This window comes from Asterias amurensis, chromosome 13 (genome assembly GCF_032118995.1).
Source record: "Asterias amurensis chromosome 13, ASM3211899v1".
Taxonomy (NCBI): Eukaryota; Metazoa; Echinodermata; class Asteroidea; order Forcipulatida; family Asteriidae; genus Asterias; species Asterias amurensis.
In genome coordinates, this window is record NC_092660.1 from 20,461,311 (window position 1) to 20,485,374 (window position 24,064).

At 37.7% G+C, this 24,064-nt stretch overlaps 3 protein-coding genes across 4 annotated transcripts; all 3 read right to left on the reverse strand.

Moving 5' to 3' along the window:
• Positions 1–989: 989 nt before the first annotated feature.
• Positions 990–6,530, reverse strand: LOC139946556 (crustacean calcium-binding protein 23-like). Of its 2 annotated transcripts, XM_071944253.1 has the most exons (5): positions 6,423–6,530; positions 4,259–4,352; positions 3,988–4,168; positions 3,238–3,435; positions 990–2,882 (listed from the first exon to the last, which is right to left on the reverse strand). In XM_071944253.1, the coding sequence occupies exons 2-5, from the start codon at positions 4,318–4,320 to the stop codon at positions 2,787–2,789; spliced, it is 537 nt and encodes a 178-aa protein (XP_071800354.1). In that variant the 5' UTR covers positions 4,321–4,352; positions 6,423–6,530; the 3' UTR covers positions 990–2,786. The 2 variants fall into 2 exon arrangements, with proteins under 2 accessions (XP_071800354.1, XP_071800353.1); XM_071944252.1 differs by lacking the exon at positions 6,423–6,530 and having other exon boundaries at positions 992–2,882; positions 4,259–4,397.
• Positions 6,531–9,240: 2,710 nt separating this feature from the next.
• On the reverse strand, positions 9,241–16,179 carry LOC139946546 (calcyphosin-like). Its single transcript, XM_071944244.1, has 6 exons — positions 16,082–16,179; positions 14,067–14,247; positions 12,985–13,052; positions 11,845–12,022; positions 10,831–11,043; positions 9,241–9,847 (listed from the first exon to the last, which is right to left on the reverse strand). The coding sequence occupies exons 2-6, from the start codon at positions 14,238–14,240 to the stop codon at positions 9,749–9,751; spliced, it is 732 nt and encodes a 243-aa protein (XP_071800345.1). The 5' UTR covers positions 14,241–14,247; positions 16,082–16,179; the 3' UTR covers positions 9,241–9,748.
• Positions 16,180–17,106: 927 nt separating this feature from the next.
• LOC139946515 (calcyphosin-like) lies at positions 17,107–22,858 on the reverse strand. Its single transcript, XM_071944201.1, has 5 exons — positions 22,744–22,858; positions 20,695–20,794; positions 19,835–20,012; positions 19,312–19,524; positions 17,107–18,609 (listed from the first exon to the last, which is right to left on the reverse strand). The coding sequence occupies exons 2-5, from the start codon at positions 20,754–20,756 to the stop codon at positions 18,508–18,510; spliced, it is 555 nt and encodes a 184-aa protein (XP_071800302.1). The 5' UTR covers positions 20,757–20,794; positions 22,744–22,858; the 3' UTR covers positions 17,107–18,507.
• Between the last annotated feature and the right edge of the window lie 1,206 nt (positions 22,859–24,064).

Consider the following 24,064-nt stretch of genomic DNA (forward strand, 5'->3'; position numbering starts at 1 on the left):
GTTTGAGAATGCTAGGCCTTTGAGGAAAACAACAAAATTAAAACAAAAACCTGAATTATATTATTACTATATAAATAGGGCCTCGCCAGAAGTCCTGCCTTGGATATTGATTGTTTAGTGATACATGATTGTATGGTTTTTCAGTCAAATTGTTCATTTTTATTTGTCGATTTTTATTTATCGAAGCAAATCAGCAGTGTTTGAGAATGGCAATAGAATGGAGAGGACAGTTTATAGAACTTTAAATTTTAAGAAATGTTCAATATACCATCGGTTTAAAATAAATTTAAATAAATATCTCAATTTGTAGTTCTCCTTCAAGTTCCGCCTATCAAGTACCGCCGTATCTAACTGCATGGATTATACTAAAACGAGACGCAATCGAACACTGTCTGGTCCCTGCCGCAAAGAGAATCACCGACCAGACTGAACGGACAGTTTTTTGTTTATGTTCTCTTCTGATAGCGCCCTCTTTTGAACCAGCCCATGACATCGTTGGAATCGGTCCGTATGTAGCAATACTATAAAAAAAATTATAAATATTATTCAAAAACTCTCAAAAAATATTTAAAGTCTCTTAGCTTCTTGATACATTTTCATACCATTTCAGATTTCTTTTCAACCCTTGGTAGGAATTTTTGCTTAATTAGGCCTAGCTAGGCCTACATCCAGAACGCCTCAACCCCCGAAAATGTGTTTTCCCACATCGACTTGCCGTCAGCTTTTATGAGGCACTCTCATGTAAATCCCAAACTAAATAGGACCAATTTTAGTGCCAACATTTATCAAAGCTTCTCAATAGTTGAAACCCAGAACAGGTTGTGATGAATCATCTTATAATTTTACAATTTATTATAGTTGAATGACCCCAAAACGTTAGAATTAAAAATAAGTTGCGGGTTTCTTACAAAGGCATGGGTATTAATCAATTATTTATTCAGAAGTACACCCTGTGTCCTGTGTCCAGATTAAGGATTTGCCGGTTAAATAATAGACCAAGCTTTTCTCGTTTTGCACTTTTGTTTATTGATCGACATAAAAACTGTTCAATCCCACTTACAATGATAAAAACACCAGATTAATATTCCATATTTTATTTATAAGGCCTTAATTAATGTAAATAAAAATAAAATACGATCCATAATCGCCAAACGAGTTGTAATTACTTTAATAAACATTAGATTTACAAACAATTGTTAAAGATTTTCCCTGACCAATTTCGGGTTAGTTTCCAAATAATTTCCCATCATAAATCATGTATTTCCGCATGAGTTTGATGCGAGAAAAAAAATACGGGTTCTTTTTCCTCTTTGACGCATTAAGTTTAATTTCGCTGCATTCAAAACCTTCTTTGTTTGATTCTTACACTTTATGTTCTTGGCACCTCATTTCGACTTCACTCAAATTAACAACGCTATGACTGCATGCGAAGCAAATAAATATTCAATAATCGATAATCAAAATCGATGATGATTAGCAAAAATACTTTGCACAACCACGCCTTTTTCTTTGGTTCCATAAGTCATGTTGAAAAAGTACACTTGAAATGTGTAATAAAAATCACAGTAATTACATTCGTGGTTATAACTTTTTTTAAACATCATCTGAATCGTCCATGTTATTCACTAGGTTATTTTCTTCAAAATGTCTTCAAATTTCAGTCGCTGTAAAAGGATTGTTTCCAAATAATATTAATGTTTCATTAACATTTCGTATAATCATTTATATGGTTTTTATAATAACAATAGGTACACAATTAAAAAACATTTGTTGGTTATTCAATAAACTGTTAAACAATAGGTGTACATCCTTCTCCGGCAAAAATGACCAATTTCTTTCTATTTCGACAATAAATTATTCAAAATTTACTGTCAGTTGAGCGAGAGGATGTCTTAAGCTGACGCCTTCTCGGGACCTTGCTTATTCCAAACTAATACAAAACCCATTAAAGGTCACGTGTTCTTCATCAATTTGTTCTTCCTCCGGTGTAACTCAACCACATTAAGTTGAAATAATTTTATTATGTAATTTTGATATTATGTTATTTCGCGCTTTCAAGAGGGTGTTCTAGAGTTGTAACTGTCACCAAATATAGTTATCATTATATTCCTTTAATGTATGATAATAAGGGTGTATTACGAGTCATCTCGCGGGATAGTCACAGGTTACACGATGGGGTTAGAACCCAGAACCACATCATTATAGCTGAGTTCTTTGACTCAAATGCCGTTGCTTCAGAAATCATGTTTCTTTTCGCATGGCTGAACAATTTTTTTAAAAATAGTTTGCACCCACGAAAAATGTCTATTCCTCAATTATACAATAAATACACAAAATAATACCTGCAACTATAGTTGCTCACATTATATAGCTGAAGCACAAACAAGATTATATTGACAAAAACAATAACTGCAAGTTGAAGTAATATTGTATGTAGTCTTGGCTCAAGACGTATGTGACAGCACGCCCCCTACGGTATGATTTTACCAACTTGACTGCCTTGTGAGCCAAGACTATTATTTAGTGTACGAGGTGGCATCCAACCTCGCATTTTCAGGGTCCAATTTCATAAAGTCTGTTTAGCCAAAAAAAAAAACACCTACTTTTCAGCACAATTGTTTGCTTAGCAAAAATGGGTTACCAGCCTGAAAACAGCTACAAAGCTGCGACTGGTACCGCGGTAATTTCGTGCTTAGTTAAGCAATCTGCTAAGCAATAACTGCTTAACAGCTTTATGAAATTGTGCCCAGGAACCGAGGTATCTCGGTGTAGTACTCGGTGATTCTTTATAACTTCCATGTATCTTTAACCATCTTGACGAATTTAGCGTCGGAGAGTCGAGCCATCCCAGCATAATAATTCAAAAATTCCTCCTTGGATACCTGGAAGGTAAGAAACATTTCCTATATAAACGGAATCCTCGCACTTTTATAAACAAAAACAAATCAGTTAGGTTTTTATATGGCACCCTGTGAAAAAGACACGACTAAATTTTGTTTTGATCATTAAAAAAAATTCCTTTTAGACGACAAAAAAGTGAGCAGGGACCCATCAAGCGGCTTGATTGAATTTATAAGTTACAACTTATTTACATTCAATGTCCTTGGTCCAAAGATCAAACGAAAGAGGAAGAAGACGAAAAAAGAAGAAGACAAATTGTTTTGTTTTGTGTTGTTGCTTTCCAAACACGCTGTCATAAGTTTTCATATATTCATTTTTTTGCTGAAAAAATCTTACCTTTTTATCATTGTTCTTATCAAACATCAACAGAAACCGATTGGCCGCCTCTTCGTTCGTCATCACACTGCGTGCGCGCGCATTCTTGAAGTCGTAGCCGTCTTTCAAGTCGTCCATGTCGATCACGCCGCTGCCGTCCTTGTCTAGCTTATGGTAGGCTTGCATAACGACTTCGAGTTTAGCCTCTGACAAGCAGCCCTATGCAATGAGTAATAAAATGGATCAACTTATGAGGAACAACTTTCTTTAAAATGATTCAAATAAAACAGGTTGACGGAGAGACCACTAGCAACATTTCTATTCTTATGAACGATTTTTTCTTCTGTACACCAAAATTGCCACTGTCGTTTGGTGCTTTTCAATGGGGATTATTAAAAACGATTTGTCTTTTAAAACGATTGTTGAAAGGGAATCTGTAAAAAAAATCAGGAAATTTCTTGAGGATGCCAATAAGCAAAACAAAGGGTGCTTAGGCTATTGTCAGTAAACCAGTTGAGAACACACACAAGCGCAATACTGTCAAATCTTCTCGTTTGTTCATAAAAATACACTTTTGCTTAGACATAATATTCTGCTATGGTTAGCACATACAACAAATTGCTTTCCGGTAAGCAGCTTTATGAAATTTCGCTAGGGTTATAAGAGCACACCATGTTTGGTGTTTTTAACCATACTAATTGCTTTTTCCATTTTCCGTGCAGGCCTGCCCCAGCTTTACTTTAACAACCAACACCTTATTTTTTCACGTACCCTGACAGCTACGAAGAATTCATTCAAATCCAAAGTCTTGGACCCGTCTTTGTCGAGTTCTGTGAAGACATTCTGAACTTCTTCTTCGCTCATTTCAAGACCAAGTTCTTTGTTGATCCCGTGAGAGAGTTCATCCATAGTCAGTACACTATCTTTGTCTCTATCCATTTCGGTAAGGAGGCTGGATGACAAAATAATAATAATTTTAGCATCAGACGAAAAAAATGTTCAGTGTCTGCTCAATGTTTACCCTAGATTAGGGCCTACTTACTCTGCAAGTTTCTTGATATTTTCCACTCCACTGTCGAGCAGCTTGGATCTCAACTTCTCCATTTTTAAGTCTTTAATCTGCCTGAGGTTTCAATTTGAAAAGACAAATCGTAGACAACCTACTTCAATTATTTGAAAACCAGAGTTAACGTCTATAGTATTCAGCGAAACCACCGAGGATACCATTTGACACCAGTCACACATACATTATGATAACACACGAATCACCAGCATATGGCGCTGGTAAAACTATCTTGCAAGTGACACGCCTTGTATTAATATCTCCCGCGGCCCTCGCTCTGTCATTTTTTGAGTCAAATTGCAGTAAAAGACAATATGGTCAAAATTTTATAAAGATGCTTAAAGGCACCATAGACTATTGGTAATTACTCAAAAAAATGTTTAGCTTATAAACTTAATTGACAACGAGCAAGATGGAGAGCTGTTGATAGTATAACACATTGTGGGAAACGGCTCCCTCTGAACGGTAACGTAGTTTTTGAGGAAGAGAAGAGGTATAGTTTCTCACTCGCACCTATAAAGCCTTTTTTACAACAAAGGTGTTTTTTCTTTCATTATTTCATGCAACTTCCATGACTAAATTAGCCCAAATGTTAACCATTTTCATGAATAATGTTGGGATACACCAAGCGAGAAGACTGGTTTTGACAATATTACTAAAGGTATCCAGTGCCTTTTCAAGACAGGCTGTACTTTTGGTATCTAATCCAAAGGTTAATAACACCATCAATTACTTTTTCATCAAAAAACTTGAGTTACGAGGAATCATCAGTCAACGTCAAAATTAAATTTATTGACTGAATTTGATGGAACAATTGATAGTTCCACCATCTATACACAGTTTGTTGTCATATGTTTAGCAAAAAAGAAGTTGGAGAAGCAATTCAGAGTATATGTATCATAAGTAACAACAATTAATCGAGCAAGAATGTGTTATAAACATTATTAAAAACCTTTCAGGGTCGTTGCCGTGCGATAAAGGCCCGGGCCTTTATCACATGGCAACGACCCTGCCGGTTTTAAACGGCCGTTTAAAAACTCGTCGCTACCCTTTTATTCCCGTAATAAAAGTATAGTAAATGACAACGTATGGCTATAATTAAATTCAATTAAAGCTAATAATTCATATACCTCTTCTCAAGATATAACATATACAAAATATGACATAGATAAGCAAAATAATAAGCACACAGGCTGGAGGGGAAATAGTTAATTAATGTAAATCAAAATAAATAGATCGGGGAAGCCTTTCGGTTACGGAAAAGTCACTCTTTATTCTAAGACCACTGATTTATTCTGAACAAATTCATTTTCAATTACAGAAGGGTGCATCAAATCATTTGACTTTTTAAACCCCAGATTGCAGTTAGAAAGGCAGTTACATTTCACTTTGCTAAATTTAATCTAATCTGGTTCATTGATGTGGGAGAAAGACTGCCAATCAATGGCTCCACGTCACTAACTGGCCACTATTGGTAATTACTCAAAATAATTATTAGCATAAAAACTTACTTGGTAACGAGCAATGGAGAGCCTTTGGTAGTATAAAATATTGTGAGCAACGGCTCTTTCTGAAGTAATGCAGTTTTTGAGAAAGAGGTAATTTCACACTCAAAATATTAAAAGACCTGTACCAACAAGGGTCTTTTTTCTTTCTTTATACGTTTGCAACTTCATATTATTGGGGAACATTTTCACAGAATTGTTATTTATGCGGATGTTGGGATACACCAAGCGAGCATGCTTTGTTTTGACAATTACCAAATGTGTCCAGTGCCTTTAAAGATTTAAAGGGACGTTTGAAATGTTCCATTGAAGACTTATTCTTCACCCCAAGTTCCGAACCCCACTAAACCCAACCTCGAACTCAAACCGCACCCTAGCGCCCAACCCTCCAAATACCCAGGTTGTAGTCGTGTGCAATTGTATAAGACCGTACACACCTATATCTTACCCTACTAAATAATAAGTAATAGACACAAGTACAAGTTGAATTAAAATTTTGGTTTACGTATGTATTGAAATTGTAGTGGTTAATCGACAGAACATGGCAATCAGAATTTAAAGACCTTTGTCTCAGTCTATCGGTAACAAGTTAGAGAAAAGAGGTAAATTTAAGAAAATATAAGTGAGCGTTTACTTACATAAACCAAACGAGGTAGCTGGATTGTTATCACATTCACACACGTAGAAAGCAAGGGAGTGTCACTGTATTGCAATGGAGTCTAGGTCCGGTCCAGCGTGAAGCATTATACTGTAGTAGTTTAACTATACGCTTGAAAGATTCTATTCATCTAAACACCCTCATTGAACTGAACTGAATACCAAGGTTTACCTAGCCCCTTTTTGTGATTTTTCAATTCTGATTCAAATCCAGACTTTCAAAAGTAGGTTCTTGGAAAGACTTTCTGTAATTTCTGTCAAGAACATCTCGAGAACGAAGGTTTTTTTCCAGGGCTGGGATGTATGAAGTTAGTTTGTGGTTTTGAAGGCCCGTTATTGTGGGGGGATTCGCTGTTGTTATTTTAGTGTAATACAATATAAAAGGCTAACCTTTATGGCAACAATGGCTAATCACTAGACTGTGATGAGTTCAGTTTGGAATTATAATAAAATCTTGTTAAGGAATTTTGTCATCAAAAGCTTCAGACACAAAACAAATTGGGATGCTATGGCTTCATGCTATGGCAGAGGCGATATGATTTTGCCTTTGACGAAACAAGCTCAGTCGGGAGAGGAGGAAGGACATAGGCCTATACTGGGTTTAGAAAATGATGGCAGCATAATGGCAGCCAATTTGAAGATTCGGGAAAATGCTTTTTATTCCAGCTATATTTTTTTACATTGTAGCTAATTATGGTCATTGTGTACAAAACAAACTCATACTCACGGAAGAGGGCGTACTTCACCTTTCTTCTCCGTTGGTGTAAACCAGCGATAAGCGCAAAGCTGTCATTGAGCACAAAGTCTGTAACTTCCCAGACTCAAAGGCACGCAGTTTTGTCACTCAACATTTTTTCATGAAAACTGATGAGGCACCCAGGACATAGTCTGGATCCCCTTCACAACACAGTGCTATTTGGCAGAAGAAGCAGGGAACCCAACAAAAAAGGCCACACCTTGACGGTGCAAAAGCTAACAATATATAAAGTCTGAAACCCCTCTATCATTAATATCCATTCCACGTGTTAGGCCTATATAGTTGGTTCTTACCAACGATCGTTAAACCAATATTTGAATTGAACTTTTAACAACTCTTAGGAGCGTACTAAACAACGTTATTGAATACGATTGCACACAGACTTGCTGCCGGTGCTAGGCAGCTGGTAAGTATACTGTTGTCATGATAACACTATCAGTGCATTTAGCATCCGTCAGCGAATGGTGCCCATTTTTCAAAATTCAATTTTCAGCTCATGTCCCTCTGTATGAATATTTTCATTCAGAGTCCCATGCTAAGAGCGTGATTAAAAAAATGCAATAGCCAATGCACACGGAGCCGAAACCGTAATATAATGATATAACCTTCCACAAAAACCCAGATGAACGGTTTATTAATACAATAGGGCCTAATAAATTAGTATTGCTTAAAGCAATCGCACATCATCTGTAAACAATATTGTCCAAAGACCCACACTTCGTGTATCACAACTTATGTATAAAATAACAAACCTGAGAAAATTTAGGCTCAAGCGGTCATCGGAGTCGGGAGTCGAGAAAATAACGGGAAAACCCACCCTTGTTTCATAACACGTTGCGCCGTGTTATGACATGTTTAAAATAAATCCATTTCTCTCGATATCGAGAATTGATAATTGTTTTCATTTTTTTCTCAAAAAGCAAAGCATTTTATGGAATAATATTTCAAGGGGAGTCTTTCGCTATTACCTTCTGTAAACCCGTAAGTTATTTGAAATCTGTGAACTTTTAATTTTTGATCTGTTCAGAAAGTGTCCATTGGCTTCAACACTTTTCAGCTTGTCACATTATGGTAGCCAATAATGTGGAAGGGTACTGTGTCTGGTAACCTTATTCTGGTGATAACGTTTACTCTGCGAAGTTACAGCAGTTTGAAATTGGGTCCACATAGCACCATCATTGGGCCTCATCATCAACAACATCATGGGGGCTCATCAACAACATTGCGGAACAGCAACCATCCGCAATAGACTGTGCAAGTCTCGCGAGAAATTGAACTTCCGGGACCATTGTGGTCACAACCTAATGGAGTTTTACGTTGGGGAGATTTTGTTCTGTCAATAATTTTAGTTTAACATAAGTTATGACTCCAAAAAGTGAATATGTTCTTGGGAATGTAAAAACAAGTGATTAAAAACGGAAAAGTAAAACCAATTCAACAAATTAACGAAGAAAACTAAAGAAAAAACTTGACCTCCAGTTTCCGGTTACCTCTAAACAGTTAAGAATATTACCCAACTGACGTTCCCATTATCGCTGAACCTATGTGATGATCGCACTAATTAGACGTGATTCACAAACGGGGTTTATTAGAAAAACCATCCAGGTCGATGTCGAACAGCGATCCTCGTCCCGATAAATGTATAATTTTTACGTTAATTTAAACAAAACAATTATTATGTACACGAATTAAAATAATAATTATACAAAAAGTACGTGTAAAATAATAATCTTTGAGAATTTTTTAACAAATAACAATTTCAATACAATTTGGTTTTGTACAAAAATATACTTTTTTTCGAATTAAGTTCTCGTTTTCGCTACGTGCGAGACTTGCACAGTCTATTACAGTTACCTTTTTGAAAGAAAGCTTATGCAATCGAAAAGCAACAATTATTTTCGTACCCGTGAAAATACGCTAACAGTATTGTTTGCGGTATAAACCAGAATTATTAATGCAATTTTATGTTTCGAGTACGACTAAGCAACAGCGTTTATTAGACAACACAATGAGCACAAACCAAAATAACAATAAAGACATACTGAGGTTGTTATTTGCTTTAAAATGTTTATTCTCCTGAATACTTTTAGAGCTCTCGATATTAGAAAGTGTATCAAGAAAGAACAATTAATTGTTACCATTCACAGTTAACTTTAATTGTCTTTCTGTTCGAAAGAAAATGTTTTACAGTGGACAATTGTATGCTGATCGATTGATTAATAGTGATTCACACATGTTTGGACAAACTACCAAACCATTGTGGTTTTTCTGTGGCCAGGTCTAAAACTGATTTATTCTCCTTTTTTCTGACGTCAGTCTTGGTTTAAAACTGTTACACAATCATGGTTGTAATATTGGTCGCAGTATCAGATAGGGCGGGGTTTAAACTCGCTATGAACATTATTGATTTATAGACTTATCATAAGCCATTATTTATGCTGGACATTAGAGCTTCGAACTTAATGTATGCAAGTCGTTTTTTTATCATGGAACCTTTTTCATGTTTTTTCCATGGAGCCTTTCCATTTTCAGTTGAGCTTTTCGATCGGTTTAGACTGTCCAGAATGACCTTATCGCAGCCGCGAAGTCTGCATCACTGTAGGTAGTAAGCATGCTGCTGTAGTACTTGGTGAACTCTGCCAGTGTCACCTACACGAGGGGAAAGATTGACACTTTAGTCACTACAAGTACATAAAACCTATGATACCACGTCTAAATAATCTTCTTTCTGTACAATCGACTTGGCGGCTACAGTTAACACGACAGCGATTAAACTGGGCTCCTTTGCTTAATTTTAGCTTGGGAAAAAATGTAACAATAATTGACAAGACCTTGCAAAAGAACTTGGACAATAGAAACAAGTAATTGTTGTCCCTTTCCCACGAGGTACATTTTGTAAAAATGTATAACCATGCTAAAACTTAGCAAGGAACCTTTGCTAAATTAATTGCTATCGTGTGAAAGGGGCTTTGGGCTACGTACAGAGCCCAACACAGTAGCAGTAGCTGCAGGCACCACATGGTTACAGCATCAGTCTGCTAGTTATACGTCATTGCAATTGAAACCACTGGTTTGTTGAACTGTTGTCTAGTGTTATTAGCAAGGATTAATTAACATAGAAACGGTGTGGCACGTACAAACCTCTTATGATAGCGCCCTCTTTTGAAGAATCTCCGTCCTTGTGAGTAACGACACTTTGTAAAAGTGGTTCTGTACACACAGACCGTAACCAGAGTCACCAAATTAAAGGAACACGTTGCCTTGGATCGGTCGAGTTGGTCTTTGAAATGCGTTTGTAACCGTTTGTTATAAAATGCATATGATTGACAAGATGTTAAATGTAGAATATAATGATCCACACAAGTATCACTCGAAATTGCTTGGTTTTTCTGTTATCTCATCGACTAACACGGTCGGCCATTTGTGTGACTCCCCTAAATGGCCGACCGTGTTAGTTCGCAGAGTAAAAGGAAAACCACGCAATTTCGACGCAAATTCGTGTGGATCATTGTATTCTACTTTTTAAACATCTTTCTACCCATATGCATTCTATATAACGAGCGGTTACAAACGCTTTTCAAAGACCAACTCGACCGACCCATGGTGACGTGTTCGTTTGATCCCCATCTCACCTTCCCATCTCTAGTAGCTACATCAGGCTCGTAGTTATTCAATATTGCCTCGAAAAGCTGTTCCTCCGTCTTCCTACCGCTCTTATAGTCCGGGTTATATCTGACGTTAAAGACACCCTTCATGTCGGCTGGGTCGATGACGCCATCGCCGTTCTTATCGGCCTTCTTGAAAACGGTCTCGATTATTGTCTTCCTGGCCTCAGACATAACTGGCTGAGAAGAAGGAAAATAATACTCGAGCATTAAGGACCAGTGCATGGAGATATTAAATCAGTTTTAACTTTGTGGAATTCAACAAACGTTTTAATTGTCGAGTCAGTTTATATGGTGTCAATGTTGATTTTGTTAGTTGCCCCAATACGAGAAATGTCTAAACGTGACTCCCGTGGTAGGAGTGGGGAAAGAAACCCCGTGCCCGTATCAAAACTGAACGCCTTGGGAAAAGTCTAAGTCACGAGCCAGGGGTCGATTTCACAAAGAGTTAGGACTAGTCCTAACTTAGGACTAGTTCTAGGAGATATACAAATTGCATGGATAGTCTTAAGTTAGGACGAGTAACCGGTCCTAACTCGAGATAAGACTAGTCCTAACTCTTTGTGAAATCCACCCCAGATCCCCCAAATTCACCCCAAAAAACCTTAAAACCTTCTTGCGCAAAAAAAATAAGGGCAGATGGCCTTGAATTTGGCCTCTCTTCCACAAAAGATTTTCAAGCTGCGATGCGCCTCAAGTAAACTCACCCCTACCCCCTCCCTCCCTCCACTAACATCCAGGCGGCGCTCATGCTCCGGTGCATTTTTTTTTGTCATTTGCCTCCCCCTCCTCAGTACATCAATAGTCAATAGTAAACAAATCATTAAAACAAACCAATAGACAGCAATAGCATTTGTTTAAATACACCTTTTAGAATCAAATAAATTAATAAATTAATAAATTAATAAAATAACTCAAAATAGAATAACATTCCGGATTCCGGGCCTGTGAAATTAAACCCAAATTCATAATCCTTAATACCTTGGCTGCATCATAAAACTCATCTAAGCTGAGACTGCCGTCTCCGTCTACGTCCAATGAGGTCAGTATAGCCTTGATATCTTCCGCGCTGGCACTTATACCCATATCATGGATGCCTTCTGAGAACTCTTCCAAGGACAAAGACCAACTACGGTCGTCATCAAAGATTTTAAATTTCCTAAAACGGTCACAGAGAGAAATAAAGATACTTAAGGTAAGATCTCCATTTCGAAGGAGTTGGAAACTTTTAAACGCTAGGTGGCAGCAGAGATACGAGGTAAAAATAATGTCAATAGACCTTTTTATGTAGTTGATACTGAAAATATTGAAATATCGTAACTGAATATCCATATCTACACGTTTTTGCATATATCAGTATAACAATCAAGGGGCTAGAATGGCATGTTTTATTTTGCTTTCACTTTTTCATGAATAAAGACAGTTATTTATTTTTAAACAATTGTTTTACTGTTATCGCGTATTGTAGTCTAAAATAATGAGCAGAGTAAAACAAATTTATGCAAAACTAACATATAACATTTTTTACCCCCACTTTCTTAAACATATGACTCCTCTCACAAAAGGGGCAGAAATAAAGACAGTTATTATAGTTGTTAATTTTTAAATAATAATTTGACTGTCATTATGTATTTTAGTCTGTAGTCAAAAAACTGAGCTGAAGAAAATTAAAATAGTCAAAACTAACAGATTAAATTTGTTACCCCCACTTTCTTGAAACGTAGCCCCTCCCCTAAATGGGCGAGATCTGAGATGGTTCTAAGTCTTAAAATGATCTTTAGGGTATACATGTATATAACAACTTTAGGAAGCTTTTACCATAAAGTGAAACATTTTCCCACATGGTCCTTAGCAGCTGGACTATTTCGCAAAATACTCGAACTTTTGATAAGACTTCCATAAATTTAGGTTTTAAAGTTGGTCCTATATTTAGCTGGGGAGGTGGGTTATTGCTTTCATAGCAGAAAACCATATTTGCGAGGAAATGAGCAAAAATTCATAACGGCTGCCCTGCCAAAAAATGAAAAGAAATCTGAGATTAAGCTGTCCGAACCAATCGACCAGACGGCCGACGAACATTTCATGTCTCGATTCTCTAGATTATGTTATTAAGTGACTCACTTGCCCAGCCGATTCACTTTATTTAACTCGAACAACTTGGCTTGGAGTTCGCCCCTTGCGGAGATGGACTGCAGATACAAAAGAGAAGATAGTTCACAAATATATTACTTATACCGTTATCTACTGAGCGAACAGAAACTTTGCAGCCGTCGATTTCACAAAACTCTCCGCAAACTTAGGATTAATCTATAGGACTTAGGATGAGTTAAAGTTCCGTAACCATAGACGTTGTGACGCATTGAACCCATCCTTAGTTACGACGAGTAACTCGAGACTCGTTTCATAAAATCGGCTGCTTGTTCAGAATAATACATAAAACGTCACAGACAATGTACTGCCAAGATGGACATTGGTAAAAAAGAAATCATCCCAGAGTTAGCCACACCATCTGTATTGACATCAACTCCAGCTAGAACAGAGCCCAATTTCATAGAGTAGTTTTCAAAGCACATAAACTAGCTTTAACACAACAAAAATATGCTAAAATGCAATTTCACAGACTGATATCTTGCTGAGTGTTGCTTAAAGCAGAAATCTTCTATAGACTGATATCTTGCTGAGTGTTGCTTAAAGCAGAAATCTTCTAAGCAACATTTTCTGCGTAAGCAGCTGTATGAAATAGGATCCTGAAGCTCACTACACGGAACAAGATTTTTTAAAGGCAGTGGACACTATTGGTAACACTAAAAATAATTGTTAGCAGAAACTATTACTTGGTGATGAGCAACGGTGAGCTGTTGATAGTATAAAACATTGTGAGAATGGGCTCGCATTTTTTGAGAAGGAAGTAATTTCTCATTCAAATATTATAATTGATTTTGAGGCCTCAGCTGAGGTCTCAAATTCAAGGCATCTGAGAAAGCACACAACTTGTGCAACAAGGGTATTTTTTCTTCCACTATTCTCTCGCCACGTGACGGCCAATTGAGTTAAAATTTTCACAGATTTGTTTTTTAATGCATATTGAAATACAACAAAAGAGAAGACCTGCGGTCTGACAATTACCAAAGGTGTCCAGTGTATTGCAAAATGATTCGTCCCTTATTATACCAATGTGAAGAAGAAAAGAACCGCAGTCTCACCTTTTTCTCAAACAAGTCCTGGAGCTCATAGCCTCTTTCTTCATCTTCCAGACGCTCCCGAAGACGCTTGAGGAGGACTTCTAACTCTCCATCTAGGTTTCCTTCATCCTGGTACCCATTTACAAAGACGTTGATTACCAACGAAATAATTAACACAGCTTTGATTCCAAACATGATGCTCCTATAAATAAAAGGACAAGTGTATAACTCATGAATTGGTACAAAATAGGCGCTTTCTGTATACAAAACGCACAATATTTGGTCTACAAAACAAGATAAAAACGGCCTTTTTACATGTTTTTTTTTAAAACAAACCGCTCAGCCTTGTTCATTAGGTGAAACGATTTAATAACGTTGTATTCATTGTAACTCACTGCAACATGTATGGGGCACCCAACTTAATAAACTGTCATCAACATATCCACAAACACGAAAAGTACTTCGAATTTTGACAGTATTTTGACGATAATCCATCGAGTCTTAAAGACAGTGGACACTATTGGTAATTGTCAAAGACTAGTCTTCACATTGAGATACACCAAGTGTCCCACTTGGTGTATGACTCAACATAATTGAGCATAAAATAACAAACCTGTAAAAAATTGAGCTCAATCGGCCATCAAACTTTCAAGATAATAATGAAAGAAAAAACACCATTGTCACACGAAGTTGTGTGCGTTTAGATGGTTTATTTCGAGATCTCAAGTTCTAAATCTGAGGTCTCGAAATGTCGTGGAAAATTACTTCTTTATCGAAAACTTTGGTATTTCATAGGGAGCCGTTTTTCACAATGTTTTACACCATCAACTTCTCCCAATTACTCGCCACCAAGAAAGGTTTTATACTAATAAATATTTTGAGCAATAGTGTCCACTGCCTTTAAGCTTCATCTCCTTCAATATTCAATATATCCCGGGGCACGTAGATGTTTTCTCCTACCAAATATAAGCAGCCCTGGGTAAATTTCAAAACGCCCGAGCAACAATCTTGAAAAAGTTTCCCAACCAGAGATTAGCAAACGCACCAGACACTAGTATTGGTAATTACTCAAACCTATTTTAAGCTTATATAAACTTACTTGGTAAACGAGCTATGGAAAGTTTTTGATAGTATTAAACATTGTGAGAAGCAACGAAATTCTGAGAAATGGGTAATTGTCAGTCAAATAATAAGATAGTCCCAGCAAGCCTTTTGATATAGGGATTTGAAAGCACACAAAATGTGTGCAACAAGAGCGAGCTTTCTTTCATTATTCTCTTACAACTCGGGATACACCCAGCGAGAATACACGTTTTCAAAATCTTTATGCACGAAGGCCACGTAAACTGCTTAAAAGCTTACCATAGCAAGCTGTATTATAGAGAGAAACATCTTTCGGCTCACCGAGCTTGCTGAAAGATATTTGCATAGGCGTGAATGAGTTCCTTGTACCTTTTATTGCAGTATTCAAATTCTTTAGAAGGTTCTTTATAAATGGTGATTTCGGCCTTCGAAGGTGACTTTTGCACAAACGAATGAAAACGGTTGATGCAAAAACTACGGCACACGGCGCCTACAGATGCCGAGTTTGCAAGGTGCCAAGGTGCCGAATTCAACGGTGCTGAGATTGCAACGTGCCAAGTTTGTTGGTGCTGAGAAAGGTTTTCCTATCACGCCACCACTTATTCATTCGATATGAAATAGTAGGATATTGTATCTAATTTACCTCAATGAGATATCCCTTTTTATAAAACAAGTGAACAAGTGGTGGCAGGATACGGAAACTTATCCCGAGAGGAATGCATAGGACTAGGCCTACAACTAAACATACAAAGAACTCGCTTACATTATCTCGTTTAGAGATTATGCGGAAAACCTTCCGTTTGAGTAAATTGGGATGGATAGACCTACTATTTTATTTTATAACGAAGGAAAAAGTGATGACAGGATACGGAAACCTTTCCGATTATGCAAATACAACATAGGCTTACTGAATTTCACAGAGGAAATTATACATCGATACACATTATACTTACGAAAGTTCAGTCCGTCCAAGTTGTAGACCACTAGCTGGAGTGACTGTGGGGCCAAGAGATGCGCCTTGATTTTTTTTTTATAGTGAGATATGTCTAATGGTCAATAGACCATGGCCAACTATGAATATTCATCAGTCTGTGGGAAGGGCTGAGGTGATTGGTTGGAACATGGAGTGACCCCCCCCCCCCAATCAACCACGTGAGGTAAAAGGTCAAACGGAATAATAACAACTTGTCCCTCAAAACTGGGCACAAAAGGATGACATGTCAAGCTTTACTGATCACGATGTTTAGAAGGGAAAAAAGAAAGAATATATATTATGAGGCAACCAACCACAAGGTAAACCGACTGGGTGAGTTTGAAAGCATTTGAAGTATTCAATGCACATTGATGGCACCAAGTACTTTGATGATGAAAGCGTTTACCCCCTGGATATTTTTGGAGACGACCTTTAGATGTAGATTCGACTGACAAAGATAGGCCTGGATTAAGTGTACCGCTATCCTGGGGATTTTTGGATGAATTAAGAAAGGGGATTTTACTAAACAAACGAGTAGGGAAAATGGAAAATGAGAAGGGGGGGGGGGCGATCAACTGAAATGAAGGGGTGATTGACCGATAATGTTACTTGTAATGCGCATTATATCCACCCTGCTGTGTGTTCAAGGCGCAGTAAACCCCAAAAAACTAAACGAAATAAAACAGACTCAGCAAAATTAGTCCTTGAAAACCTGTTACATAAGAAGAGTTTTGAGAAGAGATTTGAGTTTTGCGGTACAAAGGCAGGATCTAAGATTAAGTTGGAGAGAGTTCCAGATGCCCAACAGGAGTGCTTATACAAATCAAAATGGAAAGCTGTGGTTAGTCTATAATGCACATGGCACATCGGGTGAAGGACAACAACTCCAATATTATTAAACATAACTGATGCAAATAAACATATCTACTTAATTATATGAACTTGACAAAATCCAATTGAAATAATATACACTTTTAACAACTATACACTACACGAACAAACAAATTATATTTGGTGTTTCGTGCATGAAAGCGAAATTGTTTATTATTGAGCACAAATCAAAATTCTAGCAAGACGTTGTTAGCTATAAAATGTTTATTCTCCATAATATATTTCAGAGCCCTCGACATTTGAAGGTGTATGAAGAAAGACCATTTTTATGTTTATACCATTCAAAGTTTTTCTTTCTGTTGTCAAGAAATTGTTTTACAATATTCTGATCAATTGGTTATACGGTGATTTTGAAAACATTTTGTTAGACAAACAATACACAACCAATGTTGCTTTTCTTTGGCAAGGTCTAAACTATTTTTTTGCTTAGTCAGTCTTGGTAAATTAGAATTCAGTTACATTATTGGGGCTGAAATTGGGCGCTTTTCAAAAGGGCGGGTTTTTTAAGCTTTTAAAAGTACAAAATCTGTATAAAACTAGTTGATTAATAAACTATCGCCGTGCTAGACTTAAGTTCGTATATAGCTTCGATTTATAATGCATCGACTACTTTTTGTCTGTAGTTGTTTTATCATGGAGATTTTTTCAGTTGTTCGACTGTAAAGCCTTTACAAATGGTTTATTATGAAGCCTTTTCCCTATATGGATCCTTTTCCCCAAATTTCATAGAGCCTTTTCCTTAAATTTATCATTGAGCCTTTTCCCAGTTCTATCATGGAGCCTTTTCCCAGTTCTATCATGGAGCCTTTTCCCTGGTTTTATCATGGAGCCTTTTCCCAGTTCTATCATGGAGCCTTTTCCCAGTTCCATCATGGAGCCTTTTCCCAGTTCTATCATGGAGCCTTTTCCCAGTTCTATCATGGAGCCTTTCCCAGTTCTACCATGGAGCCTTTCCCAGTTCTATCATGGAGCCTTTTCCCAGTTCTATCATGGAGCCTTTTCCCAGTTCTATCAACGAGCCTTTCCCAGTTCTGTCATGGAGCCTTTCCCAGTTCTATCATGGAGCCTTTCCCAGTTCTATCATGGAGCCTTTTCCCAGTTCTATCATGGAGCCTTTTCCCAGTTCTATCATGGAGCCTTTTCCCAGTTCTATCATGGAGCCTTTCTAATGGTTTTTATCATGGAGCCCTTCTAATGGTTTTTATCATGGAGCCTTTTCCTTAAATTTATCATGGAGCATTTTCCCAGTTCCATCATGGAGCCTTTTCCCTGGTTTTATCATGGATCCCTTTCACTCAATTTATCATGGAGCCTTCCTAATGGTTTTTATCACGGAGCCTTTCTAATGGTTTTTATCTTGGAGCCCTTTCCATGGTTTTATATAGGAGCATTTCCCATGGTTTTATCGTGGAGCCTTTTCCCTAGTTTTATGTTTGAGCCTTTCCCTGGTTTTATCATAAGCCTTTTTGAACATGGAATCTTTTTTTTCGTGGTCCAGTTGAGCTTTCTCGTGCTTTAGACTCCCCAATATGATTTCATCATTTCCTCGAAGTCTGCATCTTCAGGAAAAGCTTGGCCGATGCTTGCGTAGTAGCTCATGAACTCCGCAAGTGTCACCTATAACACGAGGGGAAAGATTTACACTTAAGTCAATACATAGAGGACCATGTCAAAATTCCTTCCTATCACAACCATTGTAAGGTTTAGAGTATTTAATTTGCATAAAGCTGTACTCTCATTGTTAGGCCTGGTGCATACTTCATGCGAATGACGTCACAAATGTTTTGCAGAAGTTAAGCACATCTCAACTCTTCCGAATTATTTTTTGCGAATTTGTGACGTCAAAGTTCGTTTCACATTTGCATATGAAGTATGAACCAGTCTTTGGAGGGACTATGATGCATGATGGTTTCGAAGCAGATAAAACGAAACTATGACCAAGATGCGGTGGGCATCACCTTCCACAATTATAAAATAATGAGAGGCCGATCACAAAACAACAACCATGCAGGTTCGCAAACCGAGTGCAATTTTTAAATTGTATTATCACATCGTAAAAACAATTTAGACATACCGATTGCAAGATTTGTATTTTCCTGTAGGGTCGGGGTACCGGGGAATTTCTACCACCGGATGTTCTGCCCCCCCCCCCCTCCCCAATGGAAAATTAACATGGTCTCGAGGAGGAGGAATCAAAAGAGGGCGCAATCAGCATAAGTTTGTACATAGTTCGCCCTTCCTCCATGGTTCGACGTATGGGGAAAGGGTGGGGGGGGGGGGGTGAGGCACAGAAAATCTCGTGCCACACCAGGATCTCACCTTCCCGTCTCTGGTAGCTTGGTCGGGCTCAAAGGTATTTAAAAACTCTTCGAAAAGTTGTTCCTCCGTCTTCTTCCCGCTCTTAAAGGCCGGGTTCCAGGAGACGTTGAAGACACCCTTCAAGTCGACTGGGGTGATGAAACCATCGCCGCTCTTGTCGGCTTTCTTAAAGACGGCCTCGATCAAATTCTTCCTGTACTCGGACATGGGTGGCTGGAGAAGGAAGAAAAAAGAAAAGAGAAGAAGCGTTACGACCAGTGGAGATATAGTTTAACTTTATGGAGATCAACTCACGTAATAGTGATTTTGTGGTGTGGTCGTTCCTTGTACGGGAAGCCTGTTTGTTTGCACCGCAATGAAGGGTTATGTACTGTAAACTGCCAATTCTTGGCATGAGTAGGAGACTACGCTTTTTAAAATAATCCTCCAATGAAGGAGGTGTGTATAACTGCGTTATAATAAAATCAAAAAGCAATCCAGTATACCATTGTGCAAAATAAAACAAACATCAAGTCATTTATACCCTTGCAGCTTCCAAAAACTCATCTATGTTGAGACTTCCTGATCCGTCTTTGTCCAATGTCTTCATTACAGCACTGATTTCTTCGAAGCTCATATTAATCCCCATATCACGGATGCCTTTCGTGAACTCCTCAAGGGACAGCGAACCGCTACGGTCGTCATCCATGATTCGAAATTTCCTAAAATGTTTTACAGAGAAAAAACAAAGATACCAAAGATGATATTGTATTTAATTCAAAAGAGTTGTTTGAAACTTAAAAGACACTTGACACCTTTGGTAATTGTCAAAGACCAGTCTCTCACTAAATAACAAACCTGTGAACATTTGAACTCAATTGGTCGTCGAAGTTGAGAGATAATAATGGAAGAAAAACACTCTTGTCACACGAAGTTGTGTGCTTTCAGATGCTTGATTTTGGGACCTCAAAATCTAATTCTGAGGTCTCGAAATCATTTTTTTTTCCGTGGAAAATTACTTCTTTCTCGAAAACAACCTAACTTCAGAGGAAGCAATTTCTCACAATGTTTTATACTATCAACCTCCCCATTACTCGTTACCAAGTAAGGTTTTATGCTAACAATTATTTTGAGTAATTACCAATAGTGTCCAGTGCCTTTAACGCTAGGTGGCCGCAGAGAGGGTTCTGATCTAGACTGGTCCCTTGTCATTATCCATATGACAGTTTTTGTGAACACATGTACGGATTTTATTGCAAACCTCATGAAAGCACGTGGCTTTTTGAGATATCAATTGACATTATGATTTCATGCAAACAGCGTACATGTTAATTAACCAATCGACCGGAGGGCCGACGACCATTTCATGTGTCGATTCTCTATAATATTTTACAATGGACTCACCTGCCAAGCCGTCTGAGGTTGGCCACATTCTTCTCAACAAGCTGTGCTCTGAGCTTCTCCATTGTGCCTTAGTGATGGTAATGAGTAGCCGTTTGCTACACTGCAAATAATTATGAAAGAAACAATTGTTTGTACCAAGCATAAAGCATTTTGTTATTACTGAGCGAACCATAGAGGGCGCTAGTGGCAAGCATGTTACAGACTTTTCACGGTGTGCATTCACTAATTACGGGGGGGGGGGGGGTGGTGATTAACATAAATTTGATACAAGATTTTAAGTTACATGGTCCGATTTTCGTCTAAAGAATTTTGTTTAAACTCTAAGCGGTTCTTGACAGATGGTGCAATTTTCAAATCGAAAAAAAAAGAACATGAACAAAATTTCCAGAGGAGCGTGATTTTAAGTCAGAACCCCGACAATAATCCATTGTTCCTTTTCGTGTAATTTCCTAAATTAAAGCAGTTGATTTCAAATTTTCACAGGTTTGTTATTTTGTAAATAATATGTTAAGATACCAAGTGAGAAGAATGCGATTTGACAACTAGCAAATGTGTCCAGTGTCTTTAAAGAAATAAGATGCCATTGATTGAAGATTTTCTAGTTTTAATTTAATTAGGCAATGGAACCACAAACAAGGAAATGATTCATGGGCTTTCCTATTAACTGCACACTGAAGTTTGTAAGTATGACGTAGTTCCTAAAGCCAAGCCCACATGCTGCTGATCAATATCAAGGTTTTCAAATAGTTAATCTGAAAGGAAAACATAGTTGGTCGTGCCTTTCCAAATAGTTCTCTAGAGCATGAGGTCTTCAGTCTCGCAGCTAATATCAGTGACATACGAACGTTCGTTGACAACTGAGAAATTGTTTGTAAATCTATAAGTACGACATCAGGCAGGGCTGTGCGATGGACCGAGCCGCTAGTACGACATCAGGCTGGGCTGTGCGATGGACCGAGCCGCTAGCACCACGTATTCAAAGTCTCCAAGGACAGCCGGAAACTGATTAAAAGTTTACAATTGAAAGTTCTATAAAAAGAACATTGTTCGGTTCACTGAGCTTTAGGGGAAGATATTTACCCGTCGTGAATTATTTCATTCACACAAGTTTTTACTCTTTACTCAAATTCTTTTGATGGAATGCACACATCGTGATGTTGTTGGTTGTCGAAATGTAATGATTTCAGATATAAAAAATTAAGGATACTTTACTTAACTCTCGTCGTGGTCTGCTGCTTTGCGTAGGCCTATAAATGGTGTAAGCCTAATCCTTTTTGCTTGTATGCATAGCTTGTTAATTACACTATACGTACATGCCCTTGCATATGTTTTTTTATATTTTTTTTATCCTAGTTCTTTTCGGGGGGGGGGGGCAACCTTTCTCCCCAACCATCTAAGATTTAAACAATATTTGTTTGACTGCTTTTATTAATGACCCCGCCGAAATAAAAATGCAAAATATACAAACAGTATAGTGAGCAGGAAAATACTTCTATATTCTGCCTTGCACCTTTTATCTACTCATTTTTACCTAAAGGAGTATCCTTTTTGAATAAATAAGGCACTTATTTATTTGTAACAAATTAAAAAGTGGTGGCAGGGTACTGCTTCTTTCGTGCATCATCTCGTCCCATAGAGAGTCGGGGGAAATAGCTGTATCAACTACCCTTTTCTTTGTCAAAAGCCTTTTCCAAAAGAACAAAATTTGTAATCTTAATTATTGGAACAATGTTTGGTCATTTGGAATAAAGAGTTGATAAAGAGTCGAATACAGTTAGACTTATGTCAAGTGGAAGACGCATGCATCAGATAATTGTCATTATTATCAAAGTTGGACTTTGGAATTGATTCAAAGAACAACATACCAGACGAATGGGTTTATCGACTATAATGGATACCATAATGACTCGATCAGAGAGGGTTGCTTTACGACTGGTATACCAACAACTCTTTTACATTACATTGTCTCATTTACATATTATGAAAAACAACAAACTTGTCGACAATTTGTTGTCAATCACAGAGGAAACTAATTAAAATTGTACTTACGAAAGTTCAGTCCGCCAATGTTTCCGATTACTAGCTGGAGTGCTTGAGGCCAGTAGATGCACGGTGTGTTTATGTAGCACCTACTACATGTATATGTATCAAACCCTTGATAATTCTACATGTCATGGGCAACGCCTTAATATTATTACTAATGAATATTCATCGATCTGATTCCAAGGGCGGAGTTGTTCAAATCATATGCTGCGATTGGTTGGAACATTGGTGGATTAATCCCAATCAACCACGTGACATAAAAAGGTCAAGAGGAAACTGAATAAAGTGTCCCTCAAAATTTGACAAAAGGCCGACCTGTCAGACTTGCCTGAACGCGATGTTTAGAAAAAACAAATGGAATATAAAAGTAATAAATAACTTATACCACAAGAGAAACTGACTGGGAAGTGAATGGTCGCCATCATCAAAGACTAATTGACATGCATATTATGGACGCAAGGCAGTTTGTACCAAATAGTTGATAATACATCGTCATTTGGAATAAGGAACACACATCGTCCACTTTCTAAATTCCAGGATTTGTATAATAACGAATAATCGCTATTTAAGTTGCGGATACTCTCCATATAATTAAAGGAACACGTTGCCTTGGATCGGTCGAGTTGGTCTTTGAAAAGCGTTTGTAACCGTTTTTTATAAAATGCATATGGTTAGAAAGATGTTGTAAAAGTAGAATACAATGATCCACACAAACATGCCTCGAAATTGCGTGGTTTTCCTTTTACCTCGTCGACTAACACGTCGGCCATTTATGGGGGTCAAAATTTTGACTCCCATAAATGGCCGACCATGTTAGTTCGCACAGTAACAGGAAAACCACGCAATTTCAAGGCAAACTTGTGTGGATCATTGTATTCTACTTTTAAAACATCTTTCCAACAATATGCATTTTATAAAAAACGGTTACAAACGCTTTTGTTTTGACCAACTCGTCCGATCCAAGGCAACGTGTTCCTTTAATGAAGCGACATTCCAGCAAATTGAGGCTACAAGATGATAATACAGGATCGATTGAAGAATGTGGACAGATGAGGAAAGGGATTTGCTATCAAACAAACAAGTATGGGGAGAATGGCCAAGGAGGAGGGGGGGGGGGGGGGAGCTACCGTCACTCATCTCCAACTGGACAGCGGGTTAGACACATCCATGTAGGGCAACAACCTGCTATTATCAATTATATCCTTTGTATTATGCACATGAATACATTATGAGCTTTCCGATATCCAATTACCCCCCCCCCCCCACAACTTTATCATTAACAACACATGGACAAATATTTCTATTTTAAAAACTTGTTATTGTCATT